Raw genomic sequence first — 22,372 nt, forward strand, 5'->3', positions numbered from 1 at the left:
AGTGAGCTTGCATATTTTGCACATTTCGCCAATGGAATATGTGAGTGTGTGTGTTTTGACTGAAGGTTATGAACACACGTTAGATTTTACACACTCACACACTTATTTACTTAAAATATACACATCCCTGTCTATTGTCCGTCCAACTTTCTGTGCATACTTGGGTATTTACCATAGCATGTTGAAGTATTGCATTTTTTCCGTCTGTATTCATTTCCTGCTTTGTAGCGACGGTATGAAAAAATACTCTCTCAGGTATTGCGAAATTGTGTTAGCATACTAAGCATACATAAATTTGTGTTTGATTTACTTGTTTTGACTAGAAATAAGCAAGAAGGCGCACAATTACGCTTAACTAATGCCTAAATGATATACAATTACCATTTGAATGCATCGTAATGAGTTTCCATATCTGTCATGTAAATTTCATAAATGCGCCGAACTTGGGCTCTATTTAAGTATTGAAATTATTTCGACTTAAATCAGTTGGAAAGTTAACTACAGTTAATTACTCATGAATATATATAAATACATGTATAAGTGTATTATTATCACGTTAACTTCGATTGTGCTGAAGCTATAATCCCCTTCACAGATTTTTCTTACAATAACTTGATTTTGATCGGTCAGTTCGTTTGACAGTTATATGCTATAGAAGTGCGATCTGAACCGTTTCTTCGGATATTGTATTGTTGCCTTGTGGACTAATGCGTGTCAAATTTCGTGAAGATACAATGTCCAATGAAAGAAGTTTTCCATAAAAGAATTTCATTTTGATGGTTCAGTTTATATGGTAGCTATATGCTATTGTAGTCCAATATCAGCAGTTCCGACAAATGAGCAGATTCTTGAGGAGAAAAGAGTGTGTGCAAAATTTCAGATCGATATTTCTAATACTGTGGGATTAGTTCGCGTATATACAAGTACATACAGATGGACATGGCTAAATCGATTCAACTCGTCACGGTGATCATTTATATATTATATATACTTTATACGGTCTCCAACCTTTTCCTTTTTGCGCTACAAACTTCGTGGCAAACTTTACCCTCTTCAGGGTATTAAAATAGGTAATCGAACAAACTTACCTACGTAGGCTGGCTGTAAATAATAATTGTATGCCATTGGTAGCATTAAATTCCAAATTTACAAATACAACGTTTGACAATATACAGTATTGAATATTGCTTTTTAGATTTTTTAGTTATTGTCGAAAATATCGTAGCCAACAGGCACCGTCTGTGAACACAATTCGTCAAATTTGTTTGAGCGTGGTACTGTGAGAGATTGTCAACATGCAGTTCATCACTGAACCAGCTAATTAAATACACCAATTGAAAGAGCTAAGAATTACAATGAGTTGTATCCTCGTCGCGTTCATAATTTTGAAATCAGTAAAAAGGTTTTGAGGTGTTTTTGATATAAACTTTAGATCTATATAATAAGCAATTAATCATAACAATATTGGCGGCATTCGAGCAACCTTCGGACTATAGCGTGAAACTAGATTGTTAAAACAGCTGTAATATGCCTTTAAGTATATAATGCATTTCATATAATAAAACTGGAAGGAAACATTTAAATATACCCCAAACCTAATACCATATTCAGTCCGACACTTAATCACGAGGTTTATACTGTTGAGTAGATTATCTCACTATTCTACTCAATTTAGCAAGATTTCGCCATACAAAAATGGCACTTATTAATCTCGTAATCGAGGAGATTTGAAGCTAGTCTACTCGAAATCTCCCTGTGCGATTCTGATTTAGCGCCATCTGTTTGTCTGTAGGGAAATTTATCAAATTATCTCAGCTGATTTAGACACTTACTGTCTTCGATTGGACATTTCTCTGCTCTCTTGCCAAAAATTTGCATGTGAAAGCAACAACAAAGTTACCGAGCTAAATTGAAGAGTTTGCGGGTACCTCTTTAAAGTGGTATAAATTCTATCTTCCATGCTGCCAAGTTTTGATTTGCATATTTTAGCTCACTTTTACTATTGTGAATGCTTCAAATGACAAATGAAATTACAAATTTCTTTTTATACCCTGATAAAGTTTGCCACAAATTTTGTAACATCCAGAGGAAACGTCAGAGACCCTATAAAATAGATACATAAATGATCGGCATGATGAGCTGAGTTGATTTAGCCATATCCGTTTGTCTGTCTATATTCGAACTAGTCCCTCAATTTTTAAGCTATCGATCTATAGCATATAGTTGCCATACAAACTGAACGATTGGAATGAAATGCTTGTATGGAAAACTCTTTCATTTGACGAGATATCTTCACGAAATTTGGCATGGATTATTATTTAAGGCAATAACGAAATCTCCGAAGAAATTGTATAGATCGGATGACTATAGAATTAACTGAACGATCGAAAGTGCTTGCATGGAAAACCTATTTATTGGACGTAATATCTTCAGGAAATTAGACATGAGTTATTGCTTAAGGCAAAAATATATTCTCCGAAGAAATTGTTCAGTCAGATTATTATATCATATATGGCTGCTATACAAATTGAACGATCGGAATCAAGTTCTTGTAAGGAATCTTTGTATTTGTGAGGGGTATAATAGTTTTGGTGCAACCGAAGATAACGTTTTTTCTTGATTTCTTGTATTTTTAAAACATAAGACGTTGTACTCCGACTATTCGAATAGTCTTCTAATAGCTCAGGTGCGAGTATTTGAATAAATGAAAATTGTTTGAAATCGAAGAGGCCTTTGATTTGTGCACAAAATATTTTTATTGAATGTTTAAATTTTTTCAATAAAAATGAGAAAATTTATGAACACTTACTATTCGAATAGTCGACAACGTACGGTTAACCGGATAGTCGAAAATAAGCGGTTAATCGAATAGTCGACGACTTAGGACTATCCGAATAGTGCAAACCGAATATTATTATTCTAATAATGTCATATCCGGTTAGTTGATTAGGCGAACACCAAGAGCTCTAGTTTGTACATATAATGTTTCAATAAGTGTTTGAAATTTTAGCTGAGATTGTTTGAAAAAACTTTGCCCAGATATATTTTTGCCCAAAACTATACATATATACATACATATGTTTGTTCATCTGTTTTCTGTACATTTTTGTATGTACCATATGCCATAAAGAGAATAAGGATATATACCATAAGTAAGGAAGCCTACATAAAAATAAGTGAAAGCCATTTTGATTTATTAAAAGGCGACTGGAACTTAGAATTCACATTTTTTTTTTCGAACACACATTTATTAAGACGCATGCAATTAAAACACCATTAAATATTTAAAAGTTAGGTATACGCAGGGTAAATGTGGCATGTGAAAACATATGTATTAGTTTAGATAGAAACAGAATGAACGCATTTCAAATGGATAAGTAGATATACTTGTATTATGTATACATGTGTGCATATATTCATATGTTTGCAATCAGGCTTCTATGTGGTTCACTTCAAAATTCATACATACAAGTATAGCATTGAAACAAATCATACAAGTGCTTTTTGCCAACTTTTTGCTCCCGAACAAAAAACGGCAAATGCAGGTTGTAAGTGCTCCAAGTGCTTAGGTTGTAATCTAAACTTTACGCATCTGCTCTTTCTCTAAGCACAAAAGTTTGGTGTGTATTTGTAATTTTTTGTAAAAAAAAGGATTCTTTGGGAATTGTGGCGCATTAAAATAATTGGAATTGACGTTGCTAACATTTTCTCATACAAGTTCTCTCTTCTTTAATAGCATCTAACTACCAGTCCATCACAACAGTTTAGTCAGCAGGTTTTGTTAACGATGAAACTCGACTCACGCTTCCTGCTAAGAGCTCGAAACAAAGAAATTTGTTAGCATACATACAAAACTCCTGACACTAATTCAAGCACACACACTAACACCATTTGCAACACCTCGAAGTGGCAGAAAGCATGCTGAACAGCTGCTTGGTGCAAGTGAAGAAGACTTGCACAGGCTGAGCAGTGAAATGCCGATATTTACAGACGCTCACGCACAGGAGGGTAAAGTGCAAGCTTATAGCGTTTCTTTTGACTTGTTTGCCGGCACTGACTTTTCTGCTTCGAGCGCATTATGTAAATACATATACCGGGTTTTTCAATAGGGATGATATGACATATACGCAAGAACAACGTTTATAAATTACGAAATTTTATTATCAAAATAAACGTTCCCCAATTGCAACTTTTCGTGCGCTTTTTTCATTTTATGATCGTAATAAAAAATATCGTTATGATGCGGTAAATAAACAAAATTATCGATTCTGGTGCAAAGAAAATCCACAATATCTGGTTTCAACAAGACGACTTAGCCATTTGAATGATATTATACTTGTATTCAGAACGTAATTGTATCGATTGTACTTTACACTAAATAAAAAATATTTGAATTTCCTTAACATTTAGTGTGTTTTTAAATTTAATTACATATCACTCTTATTGGAAACCCCTTTATATTTTTTGTGTGTGGATGTTACCGTTTGTTTGTTGCATACATACCGCACACTGCATAGCAGAGCTCCAGTGCCACTTAAGCAAATATACAAAGGGCTTTCGGCCATTTACGTAGGTCTACATACATATACACTGCTGCTGTATGTGTGCCCGTGTATGCGCGTGTATATCTGTTTAGCTGCCTATGCATCTTTTAGTTTGACATCAGTTTGGCTCCTAGCCAACATTTGCAAGTGTATTCGCAGCTGAGTTTAAGATTTTCACTTTTACAAGTATGTTGCTTGTATATTGGGGTTTTACAAATGGCACCTGTAGACATTAGGCGCACCAAACATATTTAAGGTAGTTAATATGTATGTGTGTGTGTGTTTGCTGGTTTGTAAAGAATTGCTTACCCACTTAACGTGTGAGTTTCCTGTTGATTATAAGAGCAACACCCTGGCTTTGATATAGCTTATAGCCTAGACCACGAAGGAAATCCTCAGCATCTTAAGCATTCATATGGTGCGTTCCAGTGCGTTCAAAAAACAACGTTTTTCCTGTTTTAATTTTTTGCAAATTCACACATGTCAGTTTTTATCGATCTTCTTATTGTGTCACGTGGTGCTGTGAAGAATGTAAAATTAGTGTAAAGTAAAAGTCAGTAAAAGAAGCGTTTTGAAGCAGCCTCTCCAACGAAGCAACCTAAAGATCTTGAATAGACAATTAAAAAAACTGTAAAGTATTGAAATACGAGCTGTACTTTTGTGAAGAGACCATTATGGAAAAACTGGAAATGTATTAGATGACAAGCCAGGAAGAGGGAGGAGTCACGTGACATCCAAAGGTAAGGACATAATTGTTTTTCTCTTTTTTGAGAAAAAGTCTCTTCTTGGTCTAAGGGAAGCTAAACAAGTTTTTTTTGGGTGTCAAAACCAAAGTCGGAGAATGATATTCAAATTTAGAAGAATTTACGAAGTAACATCAATATTAAAAATTTTTTTGGTAGGAAAGCTAAATTGTCTAGAAAACATTTAACGCCCACAAAAAATTTCATTCGACGTTACCTACACTTTGGAAAACAAAAATATTTTATTTTGAACCCACTGTGCATGATCGCTTTTATATTTTAGTCACCCGATGTATGCACCTAAACATACTATATCCAATACAATGTGGTTAGTTTTCGACGTTAACGTCGTTTCCTTTTCTGAGTAAGAAAAATAACACAGAGCTGTAGATGCCATACATATAACAAAGATCCTAATCTCTTATGCTGATCAAAAACCATCTTAGAACAACTAGACCAAATTATTATTCAGTATTCTCTATTACTCAAATTCAAAAAGCAACTAAAGACAAATTTGAACAGTAGTCAGGTACATACGAATAATAATACTACTCATAGTAAGACTTTATCAATTGGTATAATCCTTGGTAAATGCTTGTCATCTGGTGTCAGCAACGTCTCTCGAAAGTGAGACTAATTATGCAGAGGTTTTCTGATAAAAATGGCAATGTTGCGTATTGTTAGAATTAAATAATTCTTTGCTCGTTGCTTAGAGCTACGTTTAATATCCTTAAGTGCGTCGAGACAATTTCAATAAATCGAATTTTTTTTTTACTTTAAATATACTTTATGGTCCTTATCACCTAATCATATGAGAAGAAATGCGGTTTTCTCGAAACTGCGTTTCTCAACTAGTCTAGACTAGACGCACATATCTACTTGAAATATATACTGTAGCTTTAGAATAAAATCATCTAGTTAACTACGTAGAAATTGGTTTGTTGTTATTGCAACATTTTTATATACTTTATATTAATGTTTACAGTTTGCTGTCAGAAACTGAACATTTTTTTACAAGCCCTCCACTTTGAGAAAAATATATGTAAAGTTAAAAGCGTACGTATTTTACTTGCAATTATTTTGTAGATCGAGATCACATTTTTATACTATCGCAACATGTTGGCTACAGAGTATTATAGTTATAATGACAGAATGACGAGAAGAGTTGAAATCGGGGTGACTGTCTGTCTATCTATCCATATCTCCGTCCATTCGTCCCTCCGTGCGAGCGATAACTTGTGTGAAATTTAAGATATTGTGGTAAAACTTGGTAAAGGTGTTCCTTTACATCCAAGAATTGGTATTGCAGATGAACGGAATCGGAAAATTACCACACAAAAATTAGGTGAACGCATATTATTGAATATGCTACAGCTTAATTCTGAAAACGGTCCACGAATCACCCCAAATTCCATATACTAGAATATATTATATATAATGGATTTCGTTATCCTAGCAGACTTAATGCCGCATCCTAGAATAGCATGGTAGCATGTTGTCCAATATTCTTGAGTAATGGCGAAAGTAAATGCAAACGTCTAGATCTTTCTCTAGTCGCAATATGCCCGATGCAATGATTCCATCTATTTGACTTTTCATGACTTTAAACCGTCTATGTTGGCCAAACTGTGTGATATTTTAATGAAAGTAAGTATAAAATAAGAAAAATGTAGTAATGGAAGTTAATAAGATACTAAATTTTACAGTGAACGCATCGGTTTCTTCGGATGATGTATGTTATACTTGCCAAACAACTGGAACTATTACCCAGACGTAAAGGGTTGGAAATTTCGAGCATATAAAATGTTCGGTTATACCTGAATGAAATAGATCCCTGCTGACAGCCATGAGCTATGATGATCTCCATACGTTGCTTCATATAAACAATAGCGTATTTTCTGTCCGAAAAGTAAATTGTTTGTTCGTTTTACTCTTAGCACTTATTATACCACGTATAAGAATTTTATCCACCTCTGGACTGCACGAAATGCACGGAATGCAAAGTAAAGTTTTTTTTAGCACTATTTTCAAATTTTCCTACTAATTTGAGAACATTGTGAAATTGCAAAATGCAGCAGATGTATGTAAGCCATGCAATTAAATTGCCAGCATTGTTCAAATAAACGATTAGTTCGACTTTATCATTCAATTACTTACCCGGGTGGGGACCGGAGCAATAGCGACGTGCCACAGCTCTCAAACGGCTAATAACAAAATGTTTTACCGAGATTTCAAATGCAAAGCTTTGCATAAGGATCCTATGTAAATATGCAGGAGCATGCGTGGTTCGTTGTTATTGCTGGACCAGTGGGCTCGTCGCGGTCATTCAATCCGAATGCTGTTGCATAGACATGTGTTGCATTAAGTAATTTTATCGCAATATGCTGCATATCGACACATGTCGATAGATATATCTTCCAATTGTTGGTTAGTTTTATTGGCGTACAGCACAAAAATTTTTTTTTCGCTATGTGAAAGCATTTACCCAATTACTTTAGGTATAGTAATTGTAATGATTATAATCACTCCCACATTTGAAATACTTACTCCAAAATCAAGCGTTCTGAGAAATCAGAACATTCAATATATGAGGCTTTTTCGATGTTACCGTCATTTAAAGGGATAGACTCGTATTTGGCCTTACTTTGTGCCAATCAAATACTTGTGTTCATGAAAAAGTAGACTCCTCAAAACACACAACATTTTCAACGATTCCTTTCCAGACAAAATAAAGCTACTTAATATGGAAATAAGGTCTTTATCGTGATTTTGATCGGTCAGTTTGAATTGTAGCTATATGGTATAGTAGTCCGATCTAAACAACTTATTGGGAGATTGTAGCTTTACATTGGGTAATAATCCATGTTAAATTTCGATGGATCAGTTTGTATGGTATGTAGAATATAGCTATAATAATCAGATATAGTCGGTTCCGACAAATGAACACCTCTCTCCAGAAATTTAAGGAGATGTGAACGAAGATATTATACTTGTACATGAAAAACTCGTTTTTTACGCAATTATAAATAAAAATTTTCTAGTCTTTTAACTTTTATTTTAAGATGATAACTTATTTAACATGAATACCTACAATGTCAGAAAATGTGACGTTCTATGACAAAATTACAGTAATTTTCAGTTTAGCTCACCCAAAACAATAGGAATTATGAAAAAAAAAAAAACGCATATGATGCCAGTCTTTTCGAGACTGCGTGAGTAAAAGACATACGTGTTTTCCTTCCGTTCCCTTGCACATGATCTTGGTGATCCTGCATACATTAAAACATTATATTTCGCCCTGATTCATCTGTCAGCCCTTTCCGAAATTTCGTTAAGTATAGTGACCTGGAACCGCTTTCCAGCTGCCATTATATTTACCGTCTCTCTGTTTCTAAGGACATTCTCTGAAGTTGTGTGATATTATTGCTTTAATTGTCGCTTGGCTATCGACGTACATATTGATGTTCTTTATGTCATTTCCTGAGATATTTGCTTCAGCTTGCAAAGACTTCTGCCTGGAAGATACTGCAGTATTTCGTCAGCTTGAGGGGCCTTCTGAGATCTAGCTCCGCGCAATCGATCCCGGCGCCCACTCCATCAGCTATTTTGGATCCGTCCATGTAGATGTTGAGGATTCCACTGGTGGGTCTCGCGTTTCTGCGCTATTCAACCTCTTTAGATGTAACTTTAAACCAGATAAACCCAGATAAAGCGTGAGGGTATGTGATCTATTTAATCCACCGACCCCCTACATATCGAGCTATGCCCTAAGGTTCTTGTGAATCTTGTAATTGATTTTACCACCGAGTTTTCCCACAGCAATGTCGGTTGAGTAACTTTGCTAGTGCAGCCGTTGGAGTGACTCTTAGTGCTCCCGTTATGCTGAAAGCGTCGAGTCGCAGTATCCACTCCAACGGTTTCCTTAATAAGACTTGTAAAAATAATTGGATATCTAGATTAGTTATTCTTTTAATACTTGTTGCTGTTGTAAATAGAAGCTTCGGGTCATGCGTGCAACTTTCTCAAATTATGTATTAAACACGTCACGCACAAAAATGCTTCACAAACATAAATATGGCATCCATATAATTTTGTTAAACCAGCAAAAATATTAGGTATTCCATTTTTTTCAAATATACATCATTTTAATACATCTTTGTCTATGTCTTTCTTTTCTTCTTGCAGACTTCAGCAACGTGAAAGCTTTGCGCATCCTGAACTCTGAACTGGCAGACACGCTGGGAAATCTTTTATCACGAGTTTGTGCGAAATCCCTTAATCCGCAACAAGTTTACCCACGCCTGCACGCGGTGCAACTCGCTGATTTCCTGCAGATGGATTCAGCCAAGCGACTACAGGATGCGTTGCAGCAAATTGAAGGTAGATTACTCGTAGCCACGTTATATGCACTCAAGTACACATGAATAATAGGGAGTGCATTTGTTGGTTTCTTTTGCCAGCACCGCAATCTAAACCACATCGCAAAGAATTGGATTTTTGCGCCGCGAGCGTTCTAACGGTTCAGCGCTGAAAGGAACTTATTTACAAGCGCAAAAATTAGAAATACAGCGTGTATACCATCTACTTATACTAAATAAGAAAATACACCAGCTTACCAGTTGCTGCTGCAATATTTCTTCAACTTCCTCGCCAGATTCTTGCCGCGATGATTAGTAAAGTTTTACACGCTCACAACTTTCATTAAGGCAATTTAAATTTCGCTTATTCGGTGTTTTCGCTTCATTAAATCGGAAAATTTTGGTGAGAAATTTTAAAGATGCACTTTCGTTGCTATCAGGAAAGTTTTCTTCTTGATGAAGGAAATTTGTAAAGTTTGAAGTGTTGAAAAGCGCTTCTAGAAAAAATTGCAAAACATTAAAATACAATGCCGTTAAGTTGCAAAACTTTTGATACGAGGTCAGCATTTGTTGATAAAAACTTGTCGCTTCCAAATATTTCAAGGTTCGCAGAATACTCATTAGCTCCTGAATTGGTATCTTCAATACTTAAAGTAGGATATATCCTGATCCAGGAAATAAAGAAAAGTCAACTCAGACTATCAGCTGGAGAATAGAGAATTAAAATGTACTTTTACACATTTTGTACGCTTTGGGATAATTTGAGCTTGGCAGCATTGTTAAGTTAATTCCGTAATGCATCGTAATGGTTCAGTCTTCGTTGCAGTTGTCAATGCGACAATGAAATTATTTGAAGTTTTACCCTTATGGAGATAGTAGAGTAAAATTCCCAACAATTGTGTTTGCCAACGTAAATGTCCCCTTAAAATTCATAAACCACAAGATTGTACGAGATGTCCTCAATATCAATGATTTTAATAGCAAGCGCCACTTCGGTAGAATCTTTTTTACAAGTATGTGTTGCTGTAGATAGTTTTTAGAAATCAAATATAACTCCTGAAAGCTCGTGAACAAGTTAAGAAGAGACCGGTATTAGAAATTTGGGCGATAATATATATTTCACAAACATACTCTACGTGAATCAATGTCATCAATGTCCCTCTCTGCGTATTTTACAAGCATACTACAAATTACCTATAAATACTACTTGACAGTAGGGAGTATTTGTAGCAAAACTCTGCCTTCCTTTAACTACAGCCAATGAAGTTATAAAATCAAATCAAGAAGTATAAATATTTTTACAAGCTCTTCCATCAAATCACTCATAAAACACACTTGCGGCTCTGCTGTCCAATATTAACACTTAATTTTGCGCGCACTTTACTCACAAAGTCACCGACATTCCATTTCTCATTCTATTATCTACTTGAGATTCTCTTTATTGCTCTACAACTGGCAACTTTATGACTAATATTTATATTTGCAGCACGTTGCGCTCAGCATTATGCGGATAACAATTTCTATTTGGTCGTGGACACCGTTATATCCACTTTGCATGCAGCCAATAACTTCTTCGAAACGGCACGACCGTGGGAGCTGAAACGCCTGGTGGCGGCTGCAGCTGCCGGTAGTGAGGCGGCGGACGCCGTAAATGTGCAGAATATTGAAAATTTCGAAAGGCTGGAGACGATAATCGCTATGACAATGGACACGTTGCGCATCTGCGGTATTGTGTTGCAACCGATTATACCGCAGTTGTGTGGCAAGCTACTCGATAAATTGGCAGTGCCGCCAGAGCAACGTTTTTGGCGTAACTTAGGCGAGTGCTTTGCCACAACAGCAGTGACGTCATTGTCATCTAATGAAACTGTAACAAGGTCACTTGCTGCACACACCGGTACGATGCTATTCCGGCGCATACAATTTGACGAGAGCGAGTTGCAGGCGGATAAAACACAAGTGCCGCCGAAGATGGAGAATACGACTAAACAAAAGGTGGGTCAGAAGGCGGTGAAGAGCAAGAAAGCAGCATAGTAGTAACGCTGGTTAGTGTGTGTGTGAGTGTATGTAGTAGGGATGCTGTAGGGTGGACAACTGCGTCAGGCAAGCCTCAACAACGAATCTTGCCGCAATGACAATAAAATAACGACAATGGCAGATGCGGCTGAAAGAGTGCCTGCCGCTGACGCTGCTATTGCAACTGCTGCATTGAAATTCACTGTGGGCACGGCAATGAAGTCATTTAAATTTGTTACAATTTCTTGCGCTTCCTGTCGCCATCCGCTACATGCCACCATGCGCCGAGCGCTTTCTTGCCACATTTTAAATGCTATGCTGGCGTTGTGCATCCTTATGTCCATCGTCAACGTTCGTCGTCGCCTTTCTTATGTTCTAGCAGCTGCTCCTCGCGGCTTTCACGTAGCGCTAGTAAAGTGTTTTAATACCTTGCGTCGGGACTGCAAGCGATTATTCGTAGCCGCTTATTTCATTGGTTTTACTATGCTCTTAAATATACGTACATACACATATTTCTCACACTGTTATTTTAGTAATCACTGTATACACTCGTACGATGGTATCAGCAGAGGAAGCTGAAAGTGTTCTTGGCGCAACTTTGCCTTCTTACAAATTGAAATAGAATTACTTTAAGCTGTTAAAATACCACCTGCAATTAATATTGATTTATTATATAATATTATATAATATAATATATATAAAATTTAATATAAATATATTATTTTTAAGTTTAAAACTATAAATACATAAATCAAAAATTTATAATTGACTATTAACTTTGCCATTAGTAGTAGTGATTAGGTGGTTCTTATAGGGTTTTATGGAGACATTGAAATCGGAAATGAATTTTATTTTAATCATCGCTGTAATCCTTGTTAAAACTTTTACTATATATAATATTTACTTATTTATATTAGTATAAATATTATTATACTCTCGCAACTTGTTGTTACAAAGTATAATAGTTTTGTTCACCGGTTGTTTGTATCGCCTAAAACTAATCGAGATAGATATAGGGTTATACATATACAAGTATATAAATGATCAGAATGAGGCGAGTTGAAATCCGGATGTCTTTCTGTCCGTCCGCTCTTTGTATACGTGTTCTTTGGCAAAAATGTAAGCACGAGTTCGTAGATGGACGTAATAGGATACCATATACCTAATATAAAAATTTTCGAACTTCAGGGTGACTTAATACCGCATATATCGACAAATATGTGAGTTTTCTCAATTAAAAGAAGAGAGCGTATTTTCCTAATAACAGTGTATCTTTGTGTCTAAAATAAGTAGAATCGGGTGAAAGATGGACCTAGCCCCTTTATAAATAATATCAGAAATTTCGAACATCCGACTGACTTTACTCCATATGATTGATGATGGTATATGAGGTAACTTAATGAAACCTAGTGAGCATTGGCAAAAATATGAACTTAAGCAATGTCCAAATTAATGCGGGCTGATTGCCCTTGTCCCTTTCTCTGCCCCGAATATAGCGTATATAATGATTTCCGACTTTCCACCTGATTTTAAACCGTACAGGTTGAACGTGTGATATTTTAATGAACCTAAATTGACAAGATTCTTGGAATATAATGTGATTTACCACTGAATGTGAATGGAATTGGTCTAGACCTCGGTCTAAACTTCATATCCTAAAATAAAAACTTAACAACTTAATACATTACATTTGGTTTCTTCGGATGAGTTTCTATCAAATATTTCTTATTTAAGGATGAGTGGGTAAAAGTGACTTTTTGAAATATAGGTACATCGGACTGTACGAGAGTATAGATGCCCCTCTTTTCTGAAAGAATATTATTTTTATACTTTTGCAACATATTGCTACAGAGTATAATACATTTGTTGACCTAATGGTTCTTTACATTATTTAAAACGAATAGAGATAGACAGGGTTATACGAGTTTTTCAGTCTATATTTCGGGATTGGAAAAAAAAAATAATAATATACATCGAAAATCGCTTGTTTTTCAAATTATTTTCCTTTAAGATCTGTACACTTTTGTACGCCTTTGAACCAATCGTTGAAACAATTTTGCCACTCTGATTGAAGTATCCCCAAAATATGCGTTCTGAACGCATCAACCGCCTCTTCAGGTATCAAAAAACATTGACCTCATAGTTTATTTTTTACGTACGGGAATAAAAAGAAGTCATTCGGTGTGAAGTCAGGACTATACGGTATGATTCATCAAATCGTTGTTTTGCGTGCTCAAAAATGCAGATGCTTCAGTCGATGTGTGAGAGCTCGCATTGCCGTCGTGAAGAGTGATCCGTTCTTTCCAGTTGGTTTTCCTGATTTCTTTAAAGAAAGAAGGCAAATAAATGGTGGTATACCACTCAGTTTACTGTTCTGCGATGTTCTAGTGGTATGGTAGCGACATGTCCAGTTGTTCCTAAAAAACAGGCAACAATTTGCTTCGAAGTGCTTCGTGCGTGAACAACTTTTGTTGTGTTCGACTCATCTGGAAACACAGTCGATTGCTGTTTACTTTTGGGCTCATACGCGTAAACCAACGATTCATCACCTATCACAGACGTGTTATGAAGCACCGCATTTTAACATCGACACTAACCGACGAGCGATTGACAAATTGTGTGAGATCCAACATGAACAAATTTTTTTTACAGTCAAATGTTCATACAATATTAAATATGAGCTAGTCCTGCTAATGCCTATAGTTGTATCAATCTCACAATAGGTTACATAACGATCTTGTAATATCAGTTTGCGCACAGCATCAATAGTTTCCCGAACAACAAACTGACTTTGGACGACCTTCACGAAATTCGACTTGGAGTGATCTACGAACTCGATTAAATTCACCATACGATCGATAAACACGTTCGTCTGTTCCTACAAGTTGTAGGTAGGTAGGTAGAGTGGCTGTCTAACGACGCACCTAGGCCTATGGGAGGCCCATTGTGATACCACCGGGACTACTGTTCCCTCACTCTATCGTCTCCTCTCTGAACCAACCTGTGCTTCTGATGAAGCTCATCAGTATAAATAATTTTATATTAGCAACTTCTGATACGTCGTCAAGGAATCCACGACCGATAGTTGCGATTCTCTTCCTGCATAGAGCTTTACATTCGCATAGAAGATGTTTTACTGTCTCCTCTTCTTCTACTTCTTGGCAGCTTCTACAATAATCGTTGTAAGGTACACCTAGCCTGCTGGCATGTCTACCAATTAGACAGTGACCTGTTAGTACCCCATTTTCCTTTTGAATTTTAATAGTCGGTTTGTACAACTCATGCTCCATTCCTGCCACGTTAGTCTGCTAGTTGAGCAGGTTATTGATTGTCTCCACCGAGACTCTGCTATATTTATAGCATGTTCGTTTACAAGTTGCCAGGGGCATAAAAATTTCCTCTTTTTCAAGGGTTAATTGTAACTCGGTGCCTGTTCTGGCTAGTTCATCTGCTTCGCAGTTTCCAGGGATATCACTATGCCCTGGAGACCATTGCAGGTTTATCGTGAAGTAGGATGTTAGATCTTCTAATAGATCAAGACATTCTTTCACTATCTTTGATGAGACCATAGGAGACTTGAGTGATTTCAATGCCGCTTGGCTATCCGTATAAATATATATGTTTCTTGTTGTGAGCACACTTTTTGTCAATACGACAAGGCTTTCTTTGATTGCTGGGATCTCCGCCTGGAAAACACTGCAGTGGTCTGGTAAGCGGAAGGCTATTTTGGTGTCTAAAGTTGCGCAAAAGACACCACCTCTCACTCGATTATCTAGTTTGGATCCATCCGTGTATATGCTAATTCCTGGGTTCCTGTCCACCTCGTCCCTTTCCCACTCCTCTCTGGTGGGGAAGGCAACATTGTGGACGGAATTTAGCTTCAATTCTATTGGATTATAGAAATCCGTGGTTTTGGGTAGAAACGGGAACGATCTAAGTATTCTAGAATGCCCCTTGTTGCAGGCGACTAATTGGGAGGATTCCCTTAGTCTGAGAGCGGACTTTGCTGCCACTTGCTTACAGAACAGCTCTGTTGGCAATAAATGTAGAATGACGTTTAGTTGTAACTTAAGTAAATATTAAAATGTCTTGACGAAACTTTGTGAACGTGTTCCATGCCAACATAAGAAGGTCCGTATTGTTGATGCAGAATCTAAGCGCTACCATGCCCACAAAATTAAGCGAAAACATAAAAATAGCTAATGCTAAGCCGCAAATTAAGATAGAAAACTATTATATATTATAACATACTGAAATGCCATCTCACATATAAATATTGGCCTCTGAATTTTTACCGAACATATCGGTCAATCTGTAAGATATATTACTGAAATACAAATATAATATTTTTCTGATCATAGTGTGTTTCTATGCGAGTAAACTCTGTTTAACAGCCCCCATATACCTCATATAAAGATTTTTGAATCGGTCAATATGCGAGTTGGTATTGCAAAATTAAGCTAGTCTATGACCTGTTTTAAGTTAATGAGATACAAGATATGGTTGCAATCCATTCCATTAATATAAAGTTTCTTCAACACCTGAAAATATTTCCTAAGCTTATTTCCTTACATATTGCGAGAGTAGAAAATATTCGATTACACCCTTTGTTCTAGTACAAAGTAGTGCCGTAATCAGTAAACGTTTATCGCAAAAACAATCTTTCGTAAACTTAAACTTAGACGATATATGCATACTTATATATAATCACGCTTGAATCGAATATTTTTATCTTAATACGTCTGAGTATATGTGTTAACCTAAAAACTTTATACAACATGCCGAATGCAGCGCGACATTGGATATCCCATCACGTATACCAGCTGTTGATCCTCCGTTTTTTGTGACAACGTTGCTCAACTCATTAACTTCTTCAAAGTACGTGTCGGCGATCTGTCGCACTGACGACTCCGTTGTGTTGATGCTCATAATTTTTGATGCTGCCATGGCGATTTTAAATCGTGTTTGTGCAGCGAAATTATTAACAAATTGCTCAAAGCAATCGCTTAAACTTAAAGATAAGCCTCTTTTCGCCACATAAGCCAAAACAAGTTAAATAACAGCGGCGATATCACCCACCCTTGCATGTCACCAGTTTGAACTTGAATGCCGTTTGTTTAGAATGCCTTCAAGCCTTACACGACAGCTAGCGCCTGAGTACAGCTGGTTACTTATACTTTTTTCTCGGGAACTCTTTTGCACGCTAAGGCTCTTCAAATCGCATCATGTTTAAGAGTGACGAACGCTTTCTCAAAATCGATATATTAAAGATAAAGAGGAGCCACTCTACTAACTGCTCTACAATAAATATTGTATTGATATGTTTTACACATGAGCAATGGGGTCTGAAGCCATCTAGTTCTTTACAAAGCCCCTGCATTAACGGGTCCAATACCCTTATGTGGATAACATGAATTATTAATTTATTTATCCTACTCAGCAGTGTCATTCTTCTCCAATTCGGTATAAGGTAATACAACCTGCTCTTAACTCTTCTGATAACTTTTCTGAAGGCCATATATGTTTCAACATGGGGAGTAATAGCCGTGCGGTCGTCTGAAGTTCAGCTTTAAGAAGTTCGAAGTCGATGTTGTCCGTTCCTGAAGCTTTGTTATTTTTTAATAATCTGATTGCAGCTATTATCTCAGTTTTATTGTGTAAGTCGCTTTTTTTTCTGTGGCGTTGGCGGACGTTTGAAGAAATGGGTGAGAGAAATTTTTCATATTACGCACCCAGACGCTAAGTTGTTTATTTTCGGCTATTGTCCTTAACGGCACTGAAATGGACAAATGTCGTAGTTAGATGACCTAGGTGCGATATATATTTTCTGATATCTTGCCAGAATCTGTGAAGTTAATATATTCTCTAAAAATGTTCCCTTATAACTAAAGTAATAAAATTTATCTTCTGGAAGCATATGTATGTACCATAAGCAATTCAACAGCTTTTTTGTGTTCAATTTAATAAAGTTGTGCTTTTGGTTGAATAAATGTGTGTATTAAATTTGTATATTCTTCTCGTATATGTATGTCGTTTCATACAAACTCTCACCAACATAAATGTACGAACCTTTAATTTTGAGTATGGGATCGTTTTGTGGCCCGTGCCCTAATTTCTCAAAATTCTAAGAATTCGTTGTGTACACTAGTAAAATACGGAGGCCGTCCTATAAAAATAGAACGAAAATTTGGAAAACATGGCAATTTATTTCCTAATATAGTCTCCTTTTACGCTTGGTCCAGTGATCTCAGAACTTTAACCCGGTTGAATTGGGATGCTTTATTATTCCAATTCTAAATAATATTATACAAGTATGTACCGAATAGAAATTAATTAGAAATGCACGAGTGCCTTTCAAGTAATTCTTTCTATCGTCATTTTCTAACTTTATCTTTAGCAATGAATCGTTGATTCCGAGAGGTGAAAGTTAGTCAAGTGAACAGCTGCTTAAACTGCTGCACTTGAATCCATTTTTCGCGTTACTTTCATTAGCATTATTCGTGTAGTAGTGGCAACTTGTGAAAGTTATTGTCAGCGCACACTCAACCATCTGAAAGCGTTAAACGCAACCCAAGTGCATTTTATTAAAATGCCGAGCTGCATTGTAATTGTGTCGGCTGCCACTAGCTCCCGCGGTCACTCCCTTAATTCGTCCTGACATGGTTAATTTTATACATGCCATTAAATGTAGTGGTGGAAGTAAGCTTTATTTTGCCGCTAACCAGCACCATTAGCAACATACACGACGTACGTACAAAAACAGATGCCTAAAGAGAAAAGGGCCCTACCAAATATTCTGCACTTGAAGTGCCTTTTTAGTACTGTTTATTATACTGGTACCACAGAATATTTTTCATGGCGGAAATAATATATACATACTTAGTACGATCTATCCCATTACCCTCAGTGGATCGAGAGAGATTCGATCGAATAGAGTGGTAATGGGCTCCACTAATTTCGGTATACATATACATTATCCTTTTGAGTATGTACGATTATTGAGATATGTCTTTCTTTGGAGCCCATATATAATTTTTTCTTAAATTTCCTTTCGAATATTGTGTATTGTGAATTCAGAAAGTCAAAATAAGATCAAAATTATTCTGAAAGAACTACCACAAACTTTAATAGATCAATGTCAGTTTTATTTGACAGTATTTGAGAGTAAATCTTAGAGATTCCGTTATAAATCAAATAGTTAGTATTTGCTGTGGTTCTATAAAATTATACTAAGTACGAAGGTATTTCGCCTGCCACCCGATGCGATACTGCAGCAAGAACACTTAGGTTTCTGGTGAGACATACTTAGGTACCCCGGAAGCGATTACCACGAAGGAAAGCGTTACAAAAGTTCACGAACTCGTATTGGAGGACCGCCGATTTACACTGTGAGAAATAGCTGAAATAATTTACATCGACTATCGCTGTCATAAAGGCCCACTGTGTAGACAAATTCAAATTATTCGAGATATTATAACACCAAAGATCGTAAAACCGGTGTCACTTTCCCGTTTCGCATTCTTAGCTTTTAGTTTTCTAAAATCAAAATATCGAATCAAATCTTTGGATTGTATATTGAATTGATCCGATCACAGACTGATCAGACATATATAAAATCCATGTCTCCAGTAGATTTTCTCTGCAGGTATACTGACATTCTACATATTTACCACGCAGCTGACACCGACTCGTTCTTATCTCTTCGTGTGGTGGCACAATTTTGCATTTTGCCAGCGATGTTTCTTTTCTCTCTATTTGATTGCATTTCCTACTTCGTTCACGAGCTTTTGCCACGCCTGCAGCTGCTTACCGCCACATTGTGGTTACTAAATGAGCTCCACAATTAATTTAACTTTGAGGTGAAAGCGTACTTATGCCAATTACCGTCGTGCGAGTGCAGCGAATGCAGCACGCAATTCTTTTGAATGACTCCCTCTCCCACAAACACGCTCACTTTTATGTGTATGCATGTGTATGTGTGCGTGCGTGTTGGCAGCTACATGGAAAATCGCAACAGGAAATTTAATTCTTTCGCGCTTATTGTGCAACAATACAGCGCCATTGCAGTTGAAATACCAGAAGTCACTGTTTGCCGCCAATAAAATCGGATTAAATTATGTTCCTTTAAAACGGAAAATGTCATTAATATACTTTGAATAAAGTGCAGTTGTTGCAGTTAATTGGAATGCAATATAGTTACGATAGTGTGCCTTACTTTGTAGTTGTGGGTTTGACATTGCTAACTGTGCATGTGTGTGGAAAAATTAACACACCCGCTTAGAGGCACTGCTACTTTGCATGGATAAAGTCTAAATTGCATTAAAATGTGCTTCATTAGGGGCTTTTCCGTTCGCAGCACTCTAAATAGCTGCATATTATTTACGATAAGTACAACGTGACGTAACTACTAGATCGGTAGTCGTTTTAAAAATGCTGTAGGTTGCTCTAAGGGTCTGGGCTTCGCTACGCAAAATTGTTGTCTGGAAGGACATAGTTTGCAAAATAGATAAACGATAGATAATACTTGTAAATACTGCTTTTGCCACACAAACTTTGTGATGATTTTGGTTTATGTTGGTGTACCATATAAAGTGTATATATAGTAATTTCAATCACGTCCAGTTTTTTTGACAGCTACATATTCATATCTGACTTCATATACAAGTACATGTCTATTTTTGAAAAAAACTTTATTTATACAACTGTATAAATGGACTTGTAATGTCATAGTATAAAACTTTAGGGTGTAATATATCCTTAAAAATACATATGCTGGACTCTCACTGGATCATATCCATCCTCATATTCCTATTTCATCCTATCAGGACGTTTCCTTAAGAGAGAAGCGTTATCAAGGCAAGGAAGAGTGCAAGCAGATTATTTTTGGAGACTTAAAAACGACCTTCTAGAAGCCAAAAATTCACGAAAATCATAATTATTTTTTTATATTGAGTAAAATTACACTAAATTTAGCTGATGTTTGTAAGAAAATATATGTTTTAATGTCACAAGAAAACCTGACGTGTAAATTTTTTATCATTCACTTATTATTCCTTAGTGGCCCTTCATGTGACAAAAATATTAAAGTTTTGTTAACCAGTGTAATTTGAAACTGCCGAATACATTGTCGCATGCAACAAATTAAAATTTCGTCGACGGAAAACATCCACCCCTCGAATGACAACCAATTGCCAGCAGGAAGAACAAAGACCGTCACCTCCATTAATACGAGTGCGTTCGTTAATGCGGTTGTGTTGGGCAATGAAAATTTGTATTTTTGTCTAATCTAATAAATTCTAATTTTTTAGATCCTTAAGCTTTACTGATTCATCATCGGATAAGAAAAAATCATTGTTTTTACATACGTCAAGAATAAACGAATGATTCAAAAAGTTATTGGAGCGATTTTAAGTCAATAATAAATACTTTTCTGTTTCCCTGGATCCTAATTGTTCATATAAAATGATTGATTCTCACACCTGCTTTTATTTGTGTATAATCTACGGAAAACTTTAATGCATCTCACTGAAGCTCGTTGTCGAAATTGCTGGCCTGTTCCGGCTATATTTATCGACATTTGCCCTTTGCTCAACTCACACCTCCTTATGAATACAGTCGATGTCCGGATACCAATCGCATCATACACGACCATACAACCCAGGATACCATTACAGCAGATGCTACCACGCACGATGACACCCCACACCACGAACTACCAAAAAGAGATTGGATCATCACCTCCATACCTCATTCGACTTAGCTTTCGACACAGCGATCGTGTAAGCATTACCTATATATCATTTCGATACGACATCGATCTTGCATGGCTAACTTTAGTTCAATATTTAAATAAGTGTTGTATAATAATAAAAATTCGTAATAAAAATAAGTTATCACTTATTTCGTATCCGAAATAATTAATGCATTTTCTCTTATAATAATAAACGGAAGTGTAAGTGACATATAAAAAACTTAAATACAATGGTGTGTGCTTCCCACTAAATTAAGTCTCTCTTTATATACGTGACTTGTTGTTGCGTATAAAATCAAATTTTGTGGCACATATTGACAAATTTTTATTTAGAATTTGTAAATACTATTCTGAACCGATTCCATAGTGTTTTCAATAAATTATAAAACTTGCCGGATATTTTCAGTTTGATTTAAATTTACTTGCCTATCAAACTGGGATATTGTGTTAGTAATCATTCAAATATACATTACGTCAGTTCCGTCTGTTATTTCACAAATTGATATTTTTTTGCAAACGCCCACTGAAGTTTCAGTTTTTAGCCTAAAAAGAATTATCCAACGTACGCAGGCTCTTTATTGTACCTTGAACTCGGTCAATTAAGTATGTAACACCCAGAAGGAAATTTCGGAGGCCCCATCAGGGTGATAAGCTGAGTTCATTTAGCCATGTCTGCCTGCATATACGCGAATTAGTTTCTCAGTTTTTGAGATATCCATCTGCAATTTCTCACACGTCATTTTCGCCCTAAGAAGCTGCTCATTGCTGACTAGATATCTTTACCAAATTTGTCGTGGGATGTAGGCTTTACAATGGTGCAATCTCCGAAGAAATTGTACAGATCAAACCATTAACCACAAAAAGTAGCTGCCATACTTCTTTATAATATCTTATGCTTAAAAAAAATGCTTAATATAGCTTTGGTGCAGCCAAATTAAACGTATTTTCTTATTTTTCATT

General features: G+C 36.2%; 1 protein-coding gene across 3 annotated transcripts in view; it reads left to right on the forward strand.

Moving 5' to 3' along the window:
• Nucleotides 1-21,487, forward strand: part of MetRS-m (Methionyl-tRNA synthetase, mitochondrial) — a 43,188-nt gene extending 21,701 nt beyond the window's left edge. Inside the window, exons 6-9 of one of the 3 annotated variants that reach the window (XR_011398095.1) lie at nucleotides 9,473-9,667; nucleotides 11,132-11,640; nucleotides 20,720-20,892; nucleotides 20,970-21,487. Coding sequence is in view for 2 of the 3 variants with exons in the window: in XM_014237301.3 (XP_014092776.2) it covers nucleotides 9,473-9,667; nucleotides 11,132-11,679 (743 nt within the window). In the remaining variant the exon portion in view is untranslated. Of the gene's footprint in view, nucleotides 1-9,472; nucleotides 9,668-11,131; nucleotides 12,427-20,719; nucleotides 20,905-20,969 lie in introns of those variants that run through there. The other 2 variants (XM_070113228.1, XM_014237301.3) reach the window with 2 other exon arrangements.
• The last annotated feature ends 885 nt before the right edge of the window (nucleotides 21,488-22,372 follow it).

This window comes from Bactrocera oleae, chromosome 2 (genome assembly GCF_042242935.1).
Source record: "Bactrocera oleae isolate idBacOlea1 chromosome 2, idBacOlea1, whole genome shotgun sequence".
Taxonomy (NCBI): Eukaryota; Metazoa; Arthropoda; class Insecta; order Diptera; family Tephritidae; genus Bactrocera; species Bactrocera oleae.